This window comes from Pristiophorus japonicus, unplaced genomic scaffold (assembly GCF_044704955.1).
Source record: "Pristiophorus japonicus isolate sPriJap1 unplaced genomic scaffold, sPriJap1.hap1 HAP1_SCAFFOLD_1354, whole genome shotgun sequence".
Classification (NCBI taxonomy): domain Eukaryota; kingdom Metazoa; phylum Chordata; class Chondrichthyes; family Pristiophoridae; genus Pristiophorus; species Pristiophorus japonicus.
In genome coordinates, this window is record NW_027251023.1 from 14,037 (window position 1) to 35,411 (window position 21,375).

General features: G+C 45.8%; 1 protein-coding gene across 7 annotated transcripts in view; it reads right to left on the bottom strand.

Annotated features, from left to right (window-relative positions):
* The window catches only part of deaf1 (DEAF1 transcription factor), a 46,548-nt gene that overhangs the window by 6,870 nt on the left and 18,303 nt on the right, over nt 1–21,375 (bottom strand). For 6 of the 7 annotated variants that reach the window (XM_070870384.1, XM_070870382.1, XM_070870379.1 and 3 more), the window contains 3 exons: nt 19,677–19,806; nt 14,348–14,494; nt 9,276–9,415 (listed from right to left, as the gene is read on the bottom strand). In XM_070870384.1, coding sequence (XP_070726485.1) covers nt 9,276–9,415; nt 14,348–14,494; nt 19,677–19,806 — 417 coding nt within the window. Of the gene's footprint in view, nt 1–2,257; nt 2,763–9,275; nt 9,416–14,347; nt 14,495–19,676; nt 19,807–21,375 lie in introns of those variants that run through there. The other variant, XM_070870386.1, reaches the window with a different exon arrangement.

Below are 21,375 nucleotides of genomic sequence, written 5' to 3' on the forward strand. Positions count from 1 at the left end.
TCCGATTCCCTGCAGTACTTACCATCGTATCTGCGCCGGCCAACAAGAGTTAATCCAGTCTAATCCCACTTACCAGCTCTAAGTCCGTAACCCTGCAGGTTGCAGCACTTAAAGTGCCCATCCCAGCACCTTTTAAATGTCATGAGGGTGTCTGCATCCAACATCCTTCCAGACAGCGAGTTCCAGATCCCCACAACCCTCGGGGTCAGGGACGGGATAGCTGGATACGGGGCAGTCAGGGCGAGGGTAGGGCAACTAAGAGATGAAGGAGGTACACATAACATAAGAACATAAGTAATAGGAGCAGGAGTAGGCCATACGGCTCCTCGAGCCTGCTCCGCCATTTAATACGATCATGGCTGATCCGATCATGGACTCGGGTCCACTTCCCTGCCCGCTCCCCATAACCTCTTATTCCCTTTTTGTTTAAGAAACTGTCTATTTCTGTCTTAAATTTATTCAATGTCCCAGCTTCCACAACTCTCTGAGGCAGTGAATTCCATAGATCCACAACCCTCAGAGAAGAAATTTCTCCTCATCTCAGTTTTAAATGGGCAGCCCCTTATTCTAAGATTATGCCCTCTAGTTCTAGTCTCCCCTATTAGTGGAAATATCCTCTCGTCATCCACCTCATAATCTTATACATTTCGATAAGATCACCTCTCATTCTTCTGAATTCCAACGAGTAGAGGCCCAACCTACTTAACCTTTCCTCATAAGTCAACACCTCATCCCCAGAATCAACCTTGTGAACTTTCTCTGAACTGCCTCCAAAGCAAGTATATCCTTTCGTAAATATGGAAACCAAAAAGGCACACAGTATTCCAGGTGTGGCCTCACCAATACCCTGCAGCAAAACTTTCCTGTTTTTATACTCCATCCCCTTTGCAATAAAGGCCAAGATTCCATTGGCCTTCCTAATCACTTGCTGTATCTGCATACTAACCTTTTGTGTTTCATTCACAAGTATCCCCAGGTCCCACTGTACTGCAGCACTTTACAATCTTTGTCCATTTAAATAATAACTTGCTCTTTGATTTTGCAGATTTTGTGTGTCCTCCTCACACATCGCTTTTCTTCCCATCTTTGTATCGTCGACAAACTTGGCTACATTACACTCAGTCCCTTCTTCCAAGTAGTTAATATAGATTGTAAATAGTTGGGGTCCCAGCAGGTGTAAAGGACTTGTAAGCTTGTAAAGTGTGGGAATATACCGTGGTGTTCCCCAGGGGTCAGTACTGGGACCACTGCTTTTCTTGATATGTATTAATGACTTGGAGTTGGGTGTACAGGGCACAATTTCAAAATTTGCAGATGACAGAAAACTTGGAAGTATAGTGAACAGTGAGGAGGATAGTGATAGACTTTAAGAGGACAAAGACAGGCTGGTGGAATGGGCGGGCAGGTGGCAGATGAAATTTAACACAGAAAAGTACGATGTGATACATTTTGACAGGAATAAGGAGGAGAGGCAATATAAACTAAAGGGTACAATCCTAAAGCGTGTGCATGAATAGAGAGCCCTGGGGGTATATGTGCAGAAATTGGTGAAGGTGGCAGGGCAGATTGAGAACGTGGTTAAAGAAGCATATCGCATCCTGGGCTACATGACTAGAGGCACAGAGTACAAAAGCAAGCGTTATGATGAACCTTTATAAAACACTAGGCACCGCACTTTAGGAAGGATGTGAAGGCCTTGGAGAGGGTGCAGAAAAGATTTACAAGAATGGTTCCAGGGATGAGGGACTTCAGTTACGTGGATAGACTGGAGAAGCTGGGGTTGTTTTCCTTGGAGCAGGGAAGGTTGCGAGGGGATTTGATCGAGGTGTTCAAAATCATGAGGGGTCTGGACAGAGTAGATAGAGAGAAACTGTTCCCATTGGCATAAGGGTCGAGAACCAGAGGACACAGATTAAAGGTGATTGGCAAAAGAACCAAAGGAAACATGAGGAAAAATCGTTTAACGCAGCGAGTGGTTAGGATCTGGAATTCACTGCCTGAAGGGATGCGGAGGCAGATTCAATCATGGCTTTTAAATGGGAATTGGAAAAGTACCTGAAGGAAACAAATTTGCAGCGCTACGGGGAAAGGGTGGGGGAGTGGGACTGTTTGAAGTGCTCTTGCAGAGAGCTGGCACGGGCTCGACAGGCCGAATGGCCTCCTTCTGCACTGTAACCATTCTATGATTCTAGTAATCTATGAGACCAGTTTCCTGTTGTGAGTGGAGGGGAGAATGATCCCGAATGAAATCTTTGCTTTCTGCAATTCTCAGCTATGGCTTGAGATCTTTATTTAAAACAGTAAGCAGACAACAATACCCAAGAAGCGGATGATCTCATGGTTTGGGTGCGAGGTATGGCGTGGGCTGGTGATTCAGTGAGCTGCAGTGGTAAGTGGTGCCATAGCACAGAACCCCTGCAGAAACAGCAGCAGCTCAGAGATTGTTACATGTAAATATTGGTTTTGTAAGCATTTAAATGAATATTTGTAACACCTAGTAATCATGCAATTAGCTGTCAGGAGCATGATCTGTCCCATGTTGATTGTGAGTCAATGCAGTCGTGGTCCCGGCACGCTCTTTCTCCACTGAGGTACGTTACAAGGGTAATGAAGCAGATTGTCAGGGACCATGGAGTTCGCTGGTGTCTGACAGTGCTAGGTGCCATAAATTTCCAAAGCAGCATTTCTGGGCCTATGATTGCTACACAATATAACCGCACAGCATGTTGAGGGAAAACCAATGAGCAGTGTCTGCAGCCTCGCTGGAGAAAGATGGTGGAAAACAGAGTATCACCCAGACGGTCACTAGTCACAGTAACATGAAGAATCCAAACAATGTCGAAGATTCAAAATCTTCATTTCCCGTCTAGTTAAATGTACTTACATTACAACAGTGACCACACTTCAAAAGTACTTCACTGGCTACAAGGCACTTTAGGATGTCCCCTGTTCTTCGAATAGTACCGTGGGATCTTTTACATCCTGCTGAGATAGCAGACGGGGTCTCAATTTAATATCTCATCCAAAGGATGGAACCTCTGACAATGCAGCACTCCCTCAGTACTGCACTGGGAGTGTCAGCTTAGTTTTGTACTCTAGTCTCCGAAGTTGGACTTGAACTCATGACCTTCTGACTCAGAGTGCGAGCCAATGAGCCAGGGTAAGGTTTCAAGAGAGTAAGCAGTGAAAGATCGTCTTACTGGTTGGCAAATTGGTAACAGAGGGACATAGACGATACAACATTAATATGTTTAACAGATTCCACAAGAGAACAGAGAATCAAATGTGAGGTCATCCACCTTGGGAAAAAAAACAGTAAAAGGGAATATTATTTGAATGGGGAGAAATTACAACATGCTGCGGTGCAGAGGGACCTGGGGGTCCTTGTGCATGAAACTCTTTTGGAACTCTTTTGGATCCCAAAAAGTTAGTTTGCAGGTGCAGCAGGTAGTCAGGAAGGCGAATGGAATGTTGGCCTTCATTGCGAGAGGGATGGAATACAAAAGCAGGGAGGTCCTGCTGCAACTGTATAGGGTATTGGTGAGGCCGCACCCGGAGTACTACGTGCAGTTTTGGTCACCTTACTTAAGGAAGGATATACTAGCCTTGGAGGGGGTACAGGGACAATTCACTAGGCTGATTCCGGAGATGAGGGGGTTACCTTATGATGATAGGTTGAGTAGACTGGGTCTTTACTCGTTGAAGTTCAGAAGGATGAGGGGTGATCTTATATAAACATTTAAAATAATGAAAGGGATAGACAAGATAGAGGCAGAGAGGTTGTTTCCACTGGTCGGGGAAACTAGAACTAGGGGGCACAGCCTCAAAATACGGGGGAGCCAATTTAAAACTGAGTTGAGAAGGAATTTCTTCTCCCAGAGGGTTGTGAATCTGTGGAATTCTCTGCCCAAGGAAGCAGTTGAGGCTAGCTCATTGAATGTATTCAAATCACAGATAGATAGATTTTTAACCAATAAGGGAATTAAGGGTTATGGGGAGCGGGCGGGTAAGTGGAGCTGAGTCCTCGGCCAGATCAGCCATGATCTTTTTGGGTGGCGGAGCAGGCTCGAGGGGCTAGATGGCCTACTCCTGTTCCTAATTCTTATGTTCTTATGTTAAATTTAGAAGAGTGAGAGTGAAGAGACGATTCAGATTTAACTCAGAGGGTGGGGAATGGCTGGAATGTACAATTCAGGGCGGGAGAGAGGGATGATAGCTTCAGCAAATTCAGGAGAAGTGGAAGCTATCTGGAGAGACATTTGTGAGAGGGTGGATGGGACGTATTTCCCAGGCACAGGACCAGTGGTCTCATCCAGTCCTGTTCATTCCAATGTTCCAATGTAAGAATGAAGGGGGAAGGCAGAGAAATTGAAACTAGAAACGCTTCACTAAAAGTGGCTGTTGAGGCCCAGACTACAACTGAATTGGAAAAGGAATTGGTTAACAATTTGTAAAGGAAGAATGTAAAAGGATACAGGGAAATGGGATAAGAGTTGACAGCTCCGCCTAAAGAGGCCCAATGAACCCAATGGCCTCCTTCTGTGCTGTCATTTCCAGCATTTTCAGCTTCTGTTCTCTGGTTATTAACAGTTGCTGACTTATGGCTATGAATTTTGAGTGAATCAAGTGGAAATATGCCATATAATTTGTATAAATGGTATATGTGACACTTTAAATGTGCTGCACTTTTGAGAAGTGACAGATTGTGCTAGATTGTAAGACTTGATATATAATTATACCAGAAGATTTAGTATGGCATCACACACAGGCAATCAGAGAATATACACTCTGTAAATATAGGAGCATTATATCATGTAACGCAGGACAGTACTGAGGGAGCGCAGCACTGTCAGAGGGACAGTACTGAGGGAGTGCCGCACTGTCGGAGGGGCAGTACTGAGGGAGCGCAGCGCTGTCAGAGGGACAGTACTGAGGGAATGCCGCACTGTCGGAGGGATAGTACTGAGAGAACGCCGCACTGTCGGAGGGGCAGTACTGAGAGAACGCCGCACTGTCGGAGGGGCAGTACTGAGAGAACGCCGCACTGTCGGAGGGGCAGTAACTGAGGGAGCGCTGCACTGTTGGAGGGACAGTACTGAGGGAGTGCCGCACTGTTGGAGGGACAGTACTGAGGTTGAGGTTGAGCACTGCACTGTCGGATGGGCAGTATTGAGGAGTGGGAAAACTACTAGAGACGGTTGCCAAGGACAACATTAATTTTCATTTGGAGAAGCATGGATTAATGAGGGACAGCCAGCAGGGATTTGTTAAAGGCAAATTGTATCTGACTAACCCGACTGAATTCTTTGATGAAGTAACAGAGAGGGTTGATGACAGTAGTGCAGTAGATGTTGTATATATGGACTTTGAAAAGGTGTTTGATAACGTGCCACACAACAGACTTAATCAGAAAGCAGAAGCACATAGGATTAAAGGGACGCTGGTAACTTGGGTACGAAGTTGGCTAAAGGACAGGAGGCAAAGAGTAATGATGAACGGATGTTTTTCTGACAGGATAGACGTGTGCAGTGGGTTGCCCCAGGGGTGGGTATTAGGACCATTGCTTTTCTTGTTATATATAAATGACCTGGATTTGAGTATTGGGAGTGCAATTTAAAAGTTTGCGGATGATACAAAACTTGCCAACATCGTAAAGATGCCTGAAGTAGAGGAAGAGCATCCGGGAGGGCGCTGAGCACCTCGAGTGTCGTCGCCGAGAGCATGCAGAAACCAGCGCAAGCAGCAGAAGGAGGATGCGGCAAACCAGTCCCACCCACCCTTTACTTCAACCACTATCTGCCCCACCTGTGACGCAGATTGTAATTCCCATATTGGACTGTACAGTCACCTGAGAACTCACTTTTAGAGTGGAAGCAAGTCTTCCTCGATTTCGAGGGACTGCCGATGATGGTTATCATGTGTGTATGCTTGGAGTTACTAGCCACCAGGTGGCGCCACTGTCAGAGGTCATTGGGCTGTATGCAGATGTGTGCGGCCCAGGTATAAAAGGCAAGCCATCATATAATGTAATCACTTTGGGCCTGAATAAAGCAGAGCCAGGTTCGTACCTGTGTTAGCTTACAGTATTCAGTCTATCGAGTTATTCCATACATAACAATGATGATAGTAAATAGTGATGAGGATAGTAGCAGACTTAAGGACCACTTGACAGACCTGTGAAATGGGCAGACACGGGCAGCTGCAATGTAATGTGGATAAGTGTGGAGATGATGCACCTTGGGAGGAACAACATGGCGAGGCAATATAATCTAAAAGGTCCTATTTGGAGGGAGTACAAGTGCAGAAGGACTTGGAGCTTCATAGTCACAAATCTTTGAGCATGGCAGAACAAGTTGATAAGGCTCACTATCCTTATAACAATTATAAGAAAGTATATAGGTTACTTGGCTTTGTAAATAAGGGCACTGAATACAAAAACAAAAAGTTATGCTAAATCTTTGTTAGGCCTCAGCTGGAGTATTGCGGACAATTCTGGGCATCCCAGATGTCAAGGCCCTGGAGAGGGTGCAGAGGAGGCTTGCCAGGATGGTGCCGGGGATGAGGGACTTCAATTATGTGGAGAGACTGGAGAAGCTGAGATTGTTCTCCTTAAAGTGTCACATTGTCAGCTGTGGTTCAGTGGGTAGCACACTCGCCTGAGTCAGAAGGTTGTGGGTTCAAGTCCCACTCCAGGGATTTGAGCACGAAAAATTTAGTCTGACACTCCAGTACAGTGCTGAGGGAGTGCTGCACTGTCGGAGGTGCCGTCTTTCAGATGAGATGTTAAACCAAGGTCCCGTCTACACTCTCAGGAGGATGTAAAAGATCCCATGGCACTATTTCGAAGAAGAGCAGGGGAGTTCTCCCTGGTGTCCTGGTCAATATTTATCCAATATTTGCTGATCGCAAATTGACTGCTGCGTTTCCTACATTAGAACAGTGACTACATTTCAAAAAGTACTTCATTGGTTGTAAAGTGCTTTGAGATTTCCGGTGGTCGTGAAAGGCGCTATGTAATTATAACCCTTTCCTTTTTAAAGCAGAGAAGGTTAATGGAGAGACATAACAGAAGTGTTCAAAATGATGAGGGGTTTTGATAGAGCAAGTAGGGAGTGTCAATTCTGGAACGTGGATTGATAATCAAAGGTCATAGTTTTAAAATAATTGGCCAAAGGACTAGAGGGGAATTGATGAGAAATTCTCCATACAGAAGGTTTTTATGACCTGGAACGCATTGCCTCAAAGGGTGGCAGAAACCTTCAAAAGACAATAGAAATTTGCAGCATGGAAGGAGGCCATTTCGGCCCATTTTGTTCACACTGGCCGACAAAGAGCTATCCAGCCTAATTCTACTTTCCAGCTCTTGGTCTGTAGCCCTAGGTTACAGACCAAGAGCTGTGGGTTATGACACATCAAGTGCACATCCAAGTACTTTTTAAATGTGGTGTTTCTGCCTCTACCACCCTTTCAGGCAGTGAGTTCCATACACCCACAACCCTCTGAATGCAAACATTTCCCCTCATTTCCACTAGAAACCTCCGACCAATTACTTTAAATCTATGCCCCCTGCTTGTTGATGCCTCTGCTAAGGGAACTAGGTCCTTCCTATCCACTCTATCTAGGCTCCTCATAATTGTTTCAGTGACTGCTGGCAACGAATCAGAAGCTTCCGGAAGCTGCGCAGAAGCATTCTACACATAAATGGTAATTTTCATAAACCGATAGAGATACCAATTCAAGTTTCAATTTATGTTATATTTTCGACTCAGTTCGGCACCGCGTCCATGTTAACTTTCTCCCTCGGCTCAGTTTGGCAGTAGCAATCTCTTTCCCCGCCCGCCCGCCCCCTCCCCTCTTTGCCTCCACCCCTCCTTTCCCTGCCCCCACCCCTCCTTTCCCCGCCCCCTCCCCTCCTTTCTCCGCCCCCTCCCCTCCTTTCTCCGCCCCCTCCCCTCCTTTCCCTGCCCCCTCCCCTCCCCATCTATCTCCGCCCCCTCCCATCCCTGCCCCTCCCCGCCCCCTCCTTTCTCTCTCACCAAATCGGTGGGAAGTCTGGTGAGAACATCCAAAAGCCACTGGAAATGTGGATGTGCAACTATGATATTTCGTTGAAAGCCATCCTCATTTTATACACCTCAATTAAATCTCCCCTCAGCCTCCTCAGTTCCAAAGAGAACAAACCCAGCCCATCCAATCTTTCCTCATCGCTAAAATTTTCCAGTCCTGGCAACATCCTCGTAAATCTCCTCTGTACCCTCTCTAGTGCAATCACCTCTTTCCTGTAAATGCAGTGACCAGAACTGCACGCAGTACTCTAGCTGTGGCCTGACTAGTGTTTTATAAATAACCTCCCTGCTCTTGTATTCTATGCCTCGGCTAATAAAGAAAATTATTCCGCATGCCTTCTTAACCCCTTATCTATCTATCCTGCTACCTTCAGGGATCTGTGGACATGCACTCTAAGGTCCCTCTGTTCCTCTACAGTTGTCAGGGTCCTATCATTTAATGTGTATTCCCTTGCCTTGTTAGCCCTCCCCAAATGCAATTCCATTTGCCACTGTTCTGCCCACCTGACCAGTACATTGGTATCTTCCTGCAGTCCACAGCTTTCTTCCCCACTATCAACCACACGGACAATTGTTGTATCATCTGCAAACTTCTTAACCATACCCCCTACACTGGAGTCTAAATCATTGATAGATACCACAAAAAGCAAGGCACCGAGTACTTAGCCCTGCGGAACCCCACCGGAACCAGCCTTCCCGTCACAAAAACATCCGGCACTCAGAGTTGTCAGGGTCTGGAATGCTCGGCCTGAAAAGATGGTGGAAGCTGATTCCATCAATAATTTGAAAAGGGAGTTGGACAGGTACTGGAGGTTGAGGAACTGACAGGGTTACAGACTAAAAGCAGGGGTGTGGGACTGAGCACAACTGTTGTTTCAAAGAGCCAGCACAGGCCCAACGGCCTGAATGGCCTCCTTCTGTGCTGTCAGGTTCTATGATTTGTTGAAAGTGTGCACATTGTAAAAAGCTTCATAAGGTTCAGGCTGCGTGTCACAGGCAGCCAGCATTAAGAAGTCGTGTTTTGTGTTGAGCATCCTCTTGCTTCTGAACAATTAGTAAACTGATTGCAGCAAGAATAATGCTGAACTCTATCCTCTCAACAGTTTATGCTGCAGATTAGCACAAGTGTGAAATGTACAGGGAGTCTGAAAGTGGCAATGATTACTAGAACGGTTACCACCGGCGTTCGACACAACATGAAGCCCTTACTTGTATCAGACACTGGAGGGGCCGCCCAGCGTAGCGGATGCTCCTTTTCCAGTCTTTGCTACTAGCTCGGCCTGCCATCCCTTCAAACTCCGTGGGAGTGAACCAGTTCTCTCCATGTTTAATGCAACGCCCCCGGCCTCCTGGAAATAAGACCACAGGTCATTCTTACTCTCATTGGACCCCACACATCCAGCACATAGATTATAGCTAAAGCTTGAAGGCAAAGGAGTTCAGTGCAAACACCCCTTTCCATGTAACAAACCCGAGTACAGATCTCTGACCTTGTGGAAGATGCACTCAGCACAACAACCTGCGTTTAACATAACAGAATGCTCCCAGCCTTTCACAGCTGGGAGTCACAACCCAGCACAGAGGAATGAGCAGAAGTCGTCGCAGAGGTAAGATTTCAAAAAGAACCTAAGATCATAGAAATAGGAGCAGGAGTCGGCTATTTGGCCCCTCGAGCCTGCTCCTCCATTCAATAAGATCATGACTGATCTGATCATGGACTCAGCTCCACTTCCCTGCCCACTCCCCATAACCCTTTATTCCCTTATCGCTCAAAAATCTGTCTATCTCCGCCTTAAATATATTCAATGACCCAGCCTCCACAGCTCCGTGGGGCAGAGAACTCCACAGATTTACAACCCTCAGAGAAGAAATTCCTCCTCATCTCAGTTTTAAATGGGCGGCCCCTTATTCTTAAACTATGCCCCCCTTGTTCTATATTCCCCCACAAGGGGAAACATCCTCTCTGCATCTACCTTGTCAAGCCCCCTCAGTATCTTATACGTTTCAATAAGATCACCGCTCATTCTTTTAAACTCCAATGAGTATAGGCCCAACCTGCTCAACCTTTCTTCATAAGTCAACCCCCTCATCTCCAGAATCAACCTAATGAACCTTCTCTGAACAGCCTCTAATGCAAGTCTATCCCTCCTTAAATACGGAGACCAAAACTGTACGCAGTACTCCAGGTGTGGCCTCACCAATACCCTGTACAGTTGTAGCAGGATTTCTCAGCTTTTATACTCTATCCCCCTTGCAATAAAGGCCAACATTCCATTTGCCTTCCTGATTACTTGCTGTACCATCATATTAACTTTTTGTGTTTCATGCACAAGGACCCCCAGGTCCCTCTGTACTGGAGCATTTTGTAATTTCTCTCCATTTAAATAATAATTTGCTTTTTTTATTTTTCCTGCCAAAGTGGATAACCTCATACTTTCCACATTATAATCCATCTGCCAAATGTTTGCCGACTCACTTAACCTGTCTATATCCCTTTGCAGATTTTTTATGTCCTCCTCACAATTTGCTTTCCCACCCATCTTTGTATCATCAGAAAACTTGGCTACATTATACTCAGTCCCTTCATCCAAGTCATTAATATAGATTGTAAATAGTTGAGGCCCCAGCACCGCTCCCTGTGGCACCCCACTAGTTACCGTTTGCCAACTGGAAATTGACCTATTTATCTGTTTTCTGTTAGTTAGCCAATCCTCTACCCATGCTAATATATTGCCACCAACCCCTTGAACTTTTATCTTGTGCAGTAACCTTTTATGTGGCACCTTGTCAAATGCCTTCTGGAAATCCAAATACACCACATCCACTGGATCCCCCTTATCCATCCTGCTTGTTACATCCTCAAAGAACTCCAGCAAATTTGTCAAACATGATTTCTCTTTCACAATACCATGTTAACTCTGCTTGACTATATTATGCTTTTCCAAATGTCCTGCTACTGCTTCCTTAATAATGGACTCCAGCATTTTCCCAGTGACAGATGTTAGGCTAACTGGTCTATAGTTTCCTGCTTTCTGTCTACCTCTTTGTTTTAAATAAGGACGTTACATTTCCAATTCACTGGGACTTCCCCAGAATCCAGGGAATTTTGGTAGATTACAATCAATGCATCCACTATCTCTGCAGCCACTTCTTTTAAGATCCAAGGATGCAAGGCCTCAGGTCCAGGGACTTGTCCGCCTTTAGTCCCATTATTTTACTGAGTGCTTTTTCTTTAGTGATAGTGATTGTTTTTAGTTTCCCCCTCCCTATAGCCCCTTGATTATCTATTATTGGGATGTTTTTAGTGCCTTCTGCCATGAAGACCGATACAAAATATTTGTTCAAAGTCTCTGCCATTTCCCTGTTTCCCATTATTAATTCCCCAGTCTCATCCTCTAAGGGACCAACGTTTATTTTAGCTACCCTCTTCCTTTTTATATACCTGTAGAAGCTCTTATTATGTTTTTATATTTCTTGCCAGTTTACTCTCATAATCTATCTTCCCTCTCTTTTTTTTTTAAGTTTACCTTTGCTGTTTTTTTAAAATTTCCCAATCCTCTGGCCTCCCGCTAATCTTGGCCACTTTGTATGCCAGTGTTTTCAATTTGCTACCATCCTTTACTTCCTTAGTTAGCCACAGATGGTTCTCACTTTTCTTAAAGTCTTTCCTTCTCACTGGAATATATTTTGTTGAGAGTTATGAAATATCTCCTTAAATGTCTGCCACTGCTTATCAACCGTCTTCCACTTTAATCTATTTTTCCAGTCCACTTTAACCAACTCTGCTTTCATACCTTTGTAATCGCCTTTATTTAGAATCAAGATACTGGTTTGATATCTGACTTTCTCACCCTTCAACTGAATTTGAAATTCAACCAAGTTATGATCACTCTTTCCTGGAGGATCCTTTACTAGGAGATAATTTATTAATCCTGTCTCATTACACAGTACCAGATCTAAGATAGCCTGTTCCCTGGTTGGTTCCGCAATATACTGTTCAAGGAAACCATCCCGGATACACTCTATGAACTCTTCCTCAAAGCTACCTTGGCCAATTTGATTTGTCCAATCAATATGAAGATTAAAATCATCCATGATTATTGCCGTACCTTTCTTACAAACCTCCATTATTTCTTGATTTATACTCCGTCCAACAGTGTAGCTACTGTTAGGGGGCCTATAGATTCCGCCCACCAGTGACTTCTTCCCCTTAGCATTTTTTTATCTCCACCCAAACTGATTCTACATCTTGATCTTCTGAGCCAATATCACTTCTCACTACTGCACTGATTTCATCCTTTATTAACAGAGCTACCCCACCTCCTTTTCCTTTCTGTCTATCCTTCCGAATTGTCAAACACCCCTGAATATTCAGTTCCCAGCCTTGGTCACCTTGCAACCATGTTTCTGTAACGGCTATCAGATCATACCCATTTATATCTATTTGTGCCATCAATTCATCTATCTTGTTACGAATGCTGCGTGCATTCAGATAAAGAGCTTTTAATTTGCTTTTTTTGCCATTTTTCGCTGCTTTGATCCCACTTTCTGATACACTCTTATTTTTATACATTTTGTCCCTTTCAGGTACACTCCGGTCATCATTTCCTCCACCGCTACCCTGCTCTTTTGCCTTCTCCTTGCTCTTTGACTTTTGAAAACTTCCGCTCATCTGAACCCTCCCCCCCACTATTTAGTTTAAAGCCCTCTCTACAGCCCTAGTTATTCGATTCGCCAGGACACCAACCTGGTTCAAGTGAAGCCTGTCCCAACGGAATAGCTCCCTCTTACCCCAGTATTAGTGCCAGTGCTCCATGAATCGAAACCCATTTCTCCCACACCAGTCTTTGAGTCACGTGTTCATCTCTCTGATCTTATTTACCCTATGCAAATTTGCTCATGGCTCAGGTAGCAATCTAGAGATTATTATCTTTGTGGTGCTGCCTTTTAATTTAGCCTGTAGCTGCTTATAATCCGTCAGCAGAACCTCTTTCTTTGTTCTACCTATTGGTACCTACATGGATCACGACAACTGGATCTTTCCCCTCCAACTCCAAGTTCCTCTCCAGTCCAGAGGAGATGTCCTTAATCCTGACAGGACTCATGCTCTCGGCTGCAGAGAGCAGTATCTATCCCCCTAACTACACTGTCCCCTACCACTACAACATTTCTTTTTACTTCCCCCACTTGAATGGCCTCCTGTACCACGGTGCTGTGGTCAGTTTGCTCACCCTTCCTGTAGTCCCTGCCCTCGTCCAAACAGGGAGCAAGAATCTCGTACCTGTTGGATAAGTGCAAGGGCCGAAGCTCCTCCATGCTACATCCTGGGTCCCCATACCTTCCTCACTTGTAGTCCCACCTTGCTGTCCCTGACCACGGACCAAATTTGAATTAATTAATCTAAGGGGTGTGACTGCCTCCTGGAACACAGCATCCAGATAACTCTCCCCCTCCGTGATGTGTTGCAGTATCCGCAGCTCGGACCCCAGCTCATCAACATGGAGCCGAAGTTGCTCGAGCTGCGGACACTTGCTGCAGATGTGGTCACTGTGGACCTCAATGGGGTCAATCAGCTCCCACATGTTGCAGCAGAAAGGATGCAGCCACCTCAGCCTTAGGGCACCTACCATTTCAGGTTCTCCCTTGTAACACAAGGAAGTTATGCTAACCCCTTATATATCACTGGTGTGGCCTCAGCTGGAGTAGTGTGTTCAAATCTGGGCCCCACACTTTAGGAAGGATGTCAAGGCCTTGGAGAGGGGGCAGAGAAAATTTACTAGAATGTTTCCAGGGATGAGGGACTTCAGTTCCGTGGAGAGACTGGAGAAGCTGGAGTTGTTCTCCGTAAAGCAGGGAAAGTTAAGGGGAGATTTAACAGAGATGGTCAAAATCAGGAGGGGGTTTTGATGGAGTAAATGAGGAGAAACTGTTTCCAGTGGCAGGAGGGTCGGTAACCAGAGGGCACAGATTTAAGGTGATCGGCAAAAGAACAAGAGGGGAGAGGAGAAGAATTTTTTTCGCAGCGAGTTGTTGTGATCTGGAACCCACTGCCTGAAAGGATGGTATGAGCAGATTCAATAGTAACTTTCAAAAGGGGAATTGGATAAATACTTGAAACGGAAAAATTTGCAGGGCTGTGGGGAATGAGCGAGAGGGTGGAGTCCCATGACACACCAATAATGGAGTTGTTGGCCATTCACAGAAAACAATCTCTATCAACGAGTCTACAACAGACCCAGACACGAGGTGAGGAATCCCCAAGGAGGAGTGAATTTTCTTACCAGAACCCAGCTTGTTCTTGTACAAAATCCCACTTGTATTCCGGCATCTGACTGGCAGCTCGTTCTCATATACAGAAGGATCCCAGTTGTATTTCGTTCCATCTTTGTCAGGGCCTGGTGTCAGAGGAGTCGAAGGAGTCTGTGGACCTGGTGTAAAACAGGCAGAAAGAATGTTCAACATTAAAAGATCCCTCATCTTCAATTATTCAAAAATTGCCTCTTTGCAGAAAAGGGGTGGGGCAGTGATCATAAGGACATAAGAAATAGGAGGAGTAGATCATTCAGCCCCTCGAGTCTGCTCTGCCATTCAATTAGATCATGGCTGATCTTCTACCTCAACTCCACTTTCTTGCCCAAACTCCATATCCCTGGATTTCCTTAATATCCAAAAATCTATTGATCTCTGTCTTGAATATCATCATCATCATCATAGGCAGTCTCTCGGAATCGAGGAAGACTTGCTTCCACTGTAAAAGTGAGTTTTCAGGTGACTGAACAGTCCAATACAGGAATTACAATCTCTGTCACAGGTGGGGCAGACAGTGGTTGAAGGAAAGGGTGGGTGGGGAGCCTGGTTTGCCGCAGTCTGCGCTTGTTTTCTGCATGCTCTCGGTGACGAGACTCGAGATGCTCAGCGCCCTCCCAGATGCTCTTCCTCCACTTAGGGCGGTCTTTGACCAGGGACACCCAGGTGTCGGTGGGGATGTTGCACTTTATCAAGGAGGCTTTGAGGGTGTCCTTGAAACGTTTCCTCTGCCCACCTGGGGCTCACTTGCCATGTCAGAGCTCCGAGTAGAGCTCAACGACTGAGCCTTCACAGCCCACTGGGGTAGAGAATTCCAAAGATTCACCACCCTCTGAGTAAAGAACTTTCTCCTCGTCTCAGTCCTGAATGGCCGACCCCTTATTTTGAGACTGAGACTCCTGGTTCTTGACTCCACAGCCAGGAGAAACTTCCTCCCTGCATCTACCCTGTCAAGCCCTGTAAGAATTTTGTATGGTTCAATTAAATTCTAAAGAATATACGCCTAGTTTACTCAATCTCTCCTCATAGGACAATCCCCCCAAGAAAGAGTCTGGTTAACCTTCATTGCACATCCTCTATGGCAAGTATATCCTTCCTTGGGTAAGGAGACCAAAACTGCACACAATACTCCAGGTGAAGTCTCACCAGGGCCCTATATAATTGCAGTAAGACATCTTTACTCTTAAACTCAAATCCTCTTGTAATAAAGGCCAACTTACCATTTGCTTTCCTAATTGCTTGCTGTAGCTGCATGTTAGCTTTCATTGATTCGTGTACAAGGACACCCAGGTCCTTCTGAACATCAACATTTCTCAATCTATCACCATTTAAAAAATACTTTGCTTTTCTATTTTTCCTACCAAAATGGATAACTTCACATTTCTCCACATTATATTCCTTTTGCCATATGCTTGCCCACTCACTTAGTCTGTCTATATCCCCTTGAAGTCTCTTTGCATCCTCCTCACAACCTACATTCCCTCCTAGCTTTGTATCACCAGAAAATTTGGATATTTTACATTTGGTCCCTTCATCCAAACCATTGATACAGATTGTGAGTATCCGGGGTCCAAGCACCGATCCTTGCGGTATCCCACTAATTACAGCCTGCCAACCTGAAAATGGCCCATTTATTCCTACTCTCTGTTTTCTGTCTGTTAACCAATCCTCAATCCATGCTAGTATAATACCCCTAATCCCATGAGCCCTCATTTTGTTTAATAACCTCTTGTGTGGCACCTTATCGAATGCCTTCTGAAAATCCAAATACACCACATCCACTGGTTCCTCCTCATCTATTCTGCTACTTACAACCTCAAAAAACTAACAGATTTGTCAAACATGATTTTTCTTTTATAAATCCGTGTTGACTCTGCCCAAACCTATTATTATTTTCTAAGTGTCCTGTTACCACATCTTTAATAATAAATTCTAGCATTTTTCCCACTACTGATGTCAGGCTAACTGGTTTGTAGTTCTCCATTTTCTCTCTCCCTCCTTTCTTAAATAGTGGGGTTACAATTGCTACCTTCCAATCCACGGGAACCATTCTAGAATCTATGGAATTTTGGAATTTGCTTGGGTCCACTGTGTCCTGCCAAGCTCATGGTCTACAGGGCTGTAGTAATACGCGCCCTCCTGTATAGCTCAGAAACATGGACCATGTACAGTAGACACCTCAAGTCGCTGGAGAAATACCACCAACGATGTCTCCGCAAGATCCTATAAATCCCCTGGGAGGACAGACACACCAACATTAGCATTCTCAACCAGGCCAACATCCCCAGCATCGAAGCACTGACCACACTTGATCAGCTCCGCTGCAGGCCACATAGTTCGCATGCCAGATACGAGACTCCCAAAGCAAGCGCTCTACTAGGAACTCCTTCACGGCAAACGAGCCAAAGGTGGACAGTGGAAACATTACAAGGACACCCTCAAAGCCTCCCTGATAAAGTGCAACATCCCCACTAACACCTGGGAGTCCCTGGCCAAAGCTCTAAGTGGAGGAAGCGCATCCGGAGGGCACTGAGCACCTTGAGTCTCGTCGCCGAGAGCATGCAGAAATCAAGCAGAAGGAGCGTGCGGCAAACCTGTCCCACTCACGCCTTCCCTCAACGGCTATCTGCCTCACCTGTGGCAGCCACCCAAGAACTCATGCTAAGAGTGGAAGCAATTCTTCCTTGATTCCGCAGGACTGCCTATGATGATGATGAATAATAGATCCTAGCATTTTCCCTACTACTGATGTCAGGATAACTGGTCTGTAGTTCTCCGTTTTCTCTCTCCCTCCTTTTTTAAATAGTGGGGTTACATTTGCTACCTTCCAATCCGTGGGAACCATTCTAGAATGTATGGAATTTGGGAATTTGCTTGGGTCTGCTGTGTCCTGGGTCTGCTGTGTCCTGGGCCTTCTCCTCCCGCCTTCTTTATGTTGCTGCCGCCGCTCCTGCTCAGGTCCACTGTAAATTGTCAACTCGACAATTCAGAGCCTTTCTGTTCTAGGGGGAAGGAAACCCTGAGGGGGGGGGGGGGGGGGGAGGGGGTAACCAGCTCTCATCCAGAATTCTTAGGAACGAGTCAGTTTGTGTAGATCATAGAATGCTAGAAAGTACAGCACAGGCTGCCATTCAGCCCATCATGCTGTGCCTGCACTAACTCCACATCAAAGCTACCTACTTTAATCCCTGTCACTATTTTATGAGTTTATCTAATTCCCTTTTGAACAGTGACTGACTCAGTAGAAGTGATGACAGAACTCACTCACACAGCTGGACGCACTGTTCCCATTTACATTGCTTGCTTCGAGCTCCAAGTGGCAGACAGTAAGCAAAATCAGAAAGAAAAATTTGCATTTTTATAGTGCCTTTCATGACCTCAGGACGTCCCAAAGCACTTTACAGCCAATGAAAGGCCTTTTGTAGTGCAGTCAGTGTCGTAGTGTAGGGAAACACGGCAGCCAATTTGCACACGGCAAGATCCCACAAACAGCAATGCGATAATGACCAGATAATCTGATTTTATTTTAAGTGGTATTGGTTGAAGAATGCAGTGCTCGTGTGAAGCCAAGCCCCGCGTCTGACACGTGAACACCCTTCCCTTGTAATAAAATTGATTAAAGATCTCTGACCTTGTGGCAAGGTATTCCATATTCTAACTCTCGGTGTATGAAAGAATTCCTTCTTGTCTTGTACTAACCTTGACTTCATGCCCTTGATACTGAGTCACCGACCAATGGAAATAACCTTTCACTATTTAACGTCCCAAACCCTTCCTCACTTCCAACAAATCCCCCTCTAATCTCCTCTGCTCAAGCTCGAGGTTTCTGAGCTTACCATCACGGTTTTCGTCCCTCTTTGCTATAACACAAGAATTCTGAGCAGATGTCAGCCACACAGTTCCTCCTCCGCCATTCAATAAGATCACAGCTGATCTTCTACCTCAACTCCACTTTCCCGCCCCATCCCCATATCCCTGGATTCCCTTAATGCTAGTCAATCTACGTCACACCTTCACATGACCCTTTCTAGAACAGACGCCCAAGGATGCACGCAGTACTCCAACTGTGGCCTAACCAATGTCTTGTACAGATTCATCATCTTATCCTCATCCTTGTATTAAGTGGCGTGATGAATCCGTTATAAAACGGAGAGGGGGAAGCGCTGATGGCAGGCTTAGAGTTGAGGTGCAAGAGGAGAGGAATGTTTAGAAGTACAGCTACCACAGAAATATTTACAGATGAGAATCGGTGGATTCAAAACTAATGTATGTTTTCAAATAAAGACTCGCTGTCAGACATCCGTGTTTTCAAATCCCTCCATGGCCCCTCCCTATCTATCTCTGGAACCTCCCCCAGCCCTACAACAGACCGAGATCTCCACGCTTGTCCAATTCTGTCCTCTTGAGCATACCCAATTTCCATCGCTCCACCATTGGTGGCCGTGTCTTCAGCTGCCTAGATCCTAAGCTCTGGAATTCCCTCCCTAAACCTCTCCACTGCCTCTCTCCTCCTTTAAACCTTCTTAAAACCTACCTCTTTAACCAAGTTTTTGGCCACCTGCCTTAATATCTTATGTGGCTCGATGTCAAATTTTGTTTGATAATCGCTCCTGTGAAGCGCCGTGGGACATTTTATTACATTAAAGGTGCTATAGAAATACAAATTGTTGTTGTCATGAAGGGGTCTAGGATACGGAGCCAGTGGTGCTAGCTCAGGTGATCGCAAGGAGGGGCGGCTGAAATTTGAGTTGTTTAGCTAGACAGAAACTGACTGGTGCTTTAGCCTGTAGGGGTGGAATGACTGGAGAATCAATCAGAACTAGCCTTCGTAGCAAAGCAGTCAAGCTCATTCAACCCCCCCACCGCCTCCCCAGATAGCTCTCCTTCCACTGGTTCCAAACCCCGCCAGATAGCTCTCCTTCCGCTGGTTCCAACCCCCTCCCCCCACCCCACCCCCACCCCCAGATAGCTCTCCTTCCGCTGGTTCCAACCTCCCCTCTCCCCGCCCCCCCCAGATAGCTCTCCTTCCACTGGTTCCAAACCCCCCCCCCACCCAGATAGCTCTCCTTCCGCTGGTTCCAATCCCCTGCCCCCCCTCCCCCTCCCAAATAGCTCTCCTTCCACTGGTTCCAATCCCCTGCCCCCCCCCCCCCCCCCCGCCCAGATAGCTCTCCTTCCACTGGTACGAACCTTCCCCCTTCCCCCCCCCCCCACCCCCAGATAGCTCTCCTTGCACTGGCTCCAACCTCCCCACCCCCCCAGAAAGCTCGCCTTGCGCTGGCTGCAATGAACAGTGGGCAGTACCTGGAGTTATAGGTGCACTGGGTGTTTTCAATCCGGTCGTTTCCACAATGCTTCCATCCGTGTGAACCACTATCAGCGTTGCTTTGTCGGTGGGGAGTCCGTCTCCAATCTGAAGTGTGGTTCTTCCTGACTGAGAAAGATTAAAATAAACAGCATCTGAATCTCAAACTGTGAGACCGCCCACAGAAAGTCAGGACCACAATCACAAGCAGCAAACTGTCTGAATCAAAAGTCAAGTGCTCAAAACTGGAAATGAAGGAAAAGTTCTGGGATACACATCAGGCCAGTTGACACCTAAAAGGGAAAAGATGGGCTCGCAGTGCCATAGTGCTCAGAAGAGTATTATTCAAAATGCAAAACTCTCTTTCCGCTGCTTAATAACTTGGCATTAACTTCACACAATATTCACACAATCCAGACTTGTGGAACTTCACTCATCTGGACTGGCAATGGCTATACTGTGGTTTCAAAATGGGCCCTGCATGAATGCATCGGAACAGGAGGAGGCCATTCAGCCCCACGAGCCTGTTCCGCCATTCAGTGAGATCATGACTGATCTGTGACCTAACTCCATATACAGCTCGCTGCGTAAATATTCTGTTCATGTCACAAAACCAGGAAGATGACATTCAGCCCCTTGAGCCTGTTCCGCCATTCAATGAGATCATGGCTGATCTGCGACCTAACTCCATATACCAGCCTTTACCCCATATCCCTCAATACCTTTGGTTAACAGAAAGCTATCAATCTCCAATTTTAAATTAACAATTGATCTAGAATCAATTGCTGTTTGCGGAAGAGAGTTCCAAACTTCTACGACCCTTTGCTAATTTCACTCCTGAAAGGCCTGGCTCTAATAATGCACCTCACGCCTCATGAACAGGTTTCACAATCCGAGTCTCTCTTCCTGCTCTTAAAGGTCTCTGCTAGTGTTTCCCTGACAGCCACAGCTCTGTTTAAATGGCTCCTTTCTCCTCCTTGTCCCATCCTTCCAGTGAGTTCCTGTTGCTTGTGTGAGGTAGAGGGTGTGAAAGGCAGAAAGAGAAATAGACAGAGGAGGAAGAAACAGAAAAGTAGGTAGAGAAAGAACAAAGATACCACGTCCGACACATGGGCAATGCTGGGAAAGTGAGCCACAAAATAGAAGCATTAATTGTAAATTTATACCCAGAAGTGATGAACCATGATCATATTGAATGGTGGTGCAGGCTCAAAGGGTCGAATGGCCTACTCCTGCACCTACTTTCTATGTTTCTATGAACCCAGAAAAAGTATCAGCGTTTCCTCACACCGACTGGAATGCCTACATATTACTGCCGCGATCATAGAATCATAGAAATTTACAGCACGAAGGTCATTCGGCCCATCGTGTCCGTGCCAGCCGACCGACAAAGAGCTATCCAGCCTAATCCCACTTTCCAGCTCTTGGTCCGTAGCCCTGCAGATTACGGCACTTCAAGTACAAATCCAAGTACTTTTTAAATGTGGTGAGGGTTTCTGCCTCCACCACCCTTTCAGGCAATGAGTTCCAGACCCCCAAATCCCCTCAAATTTTTTCTCAAATCCCCTCTAAACCTCCTAACAATTACTTTAAATCTATGCCCCCTGGTTGCTGACCACTGGGTTAAGGGAAATAGGTCCTTCCTATCTACTCTATCTAGGCTCCTGATAATTTTATATACCTCAATAAGGTTTCCCC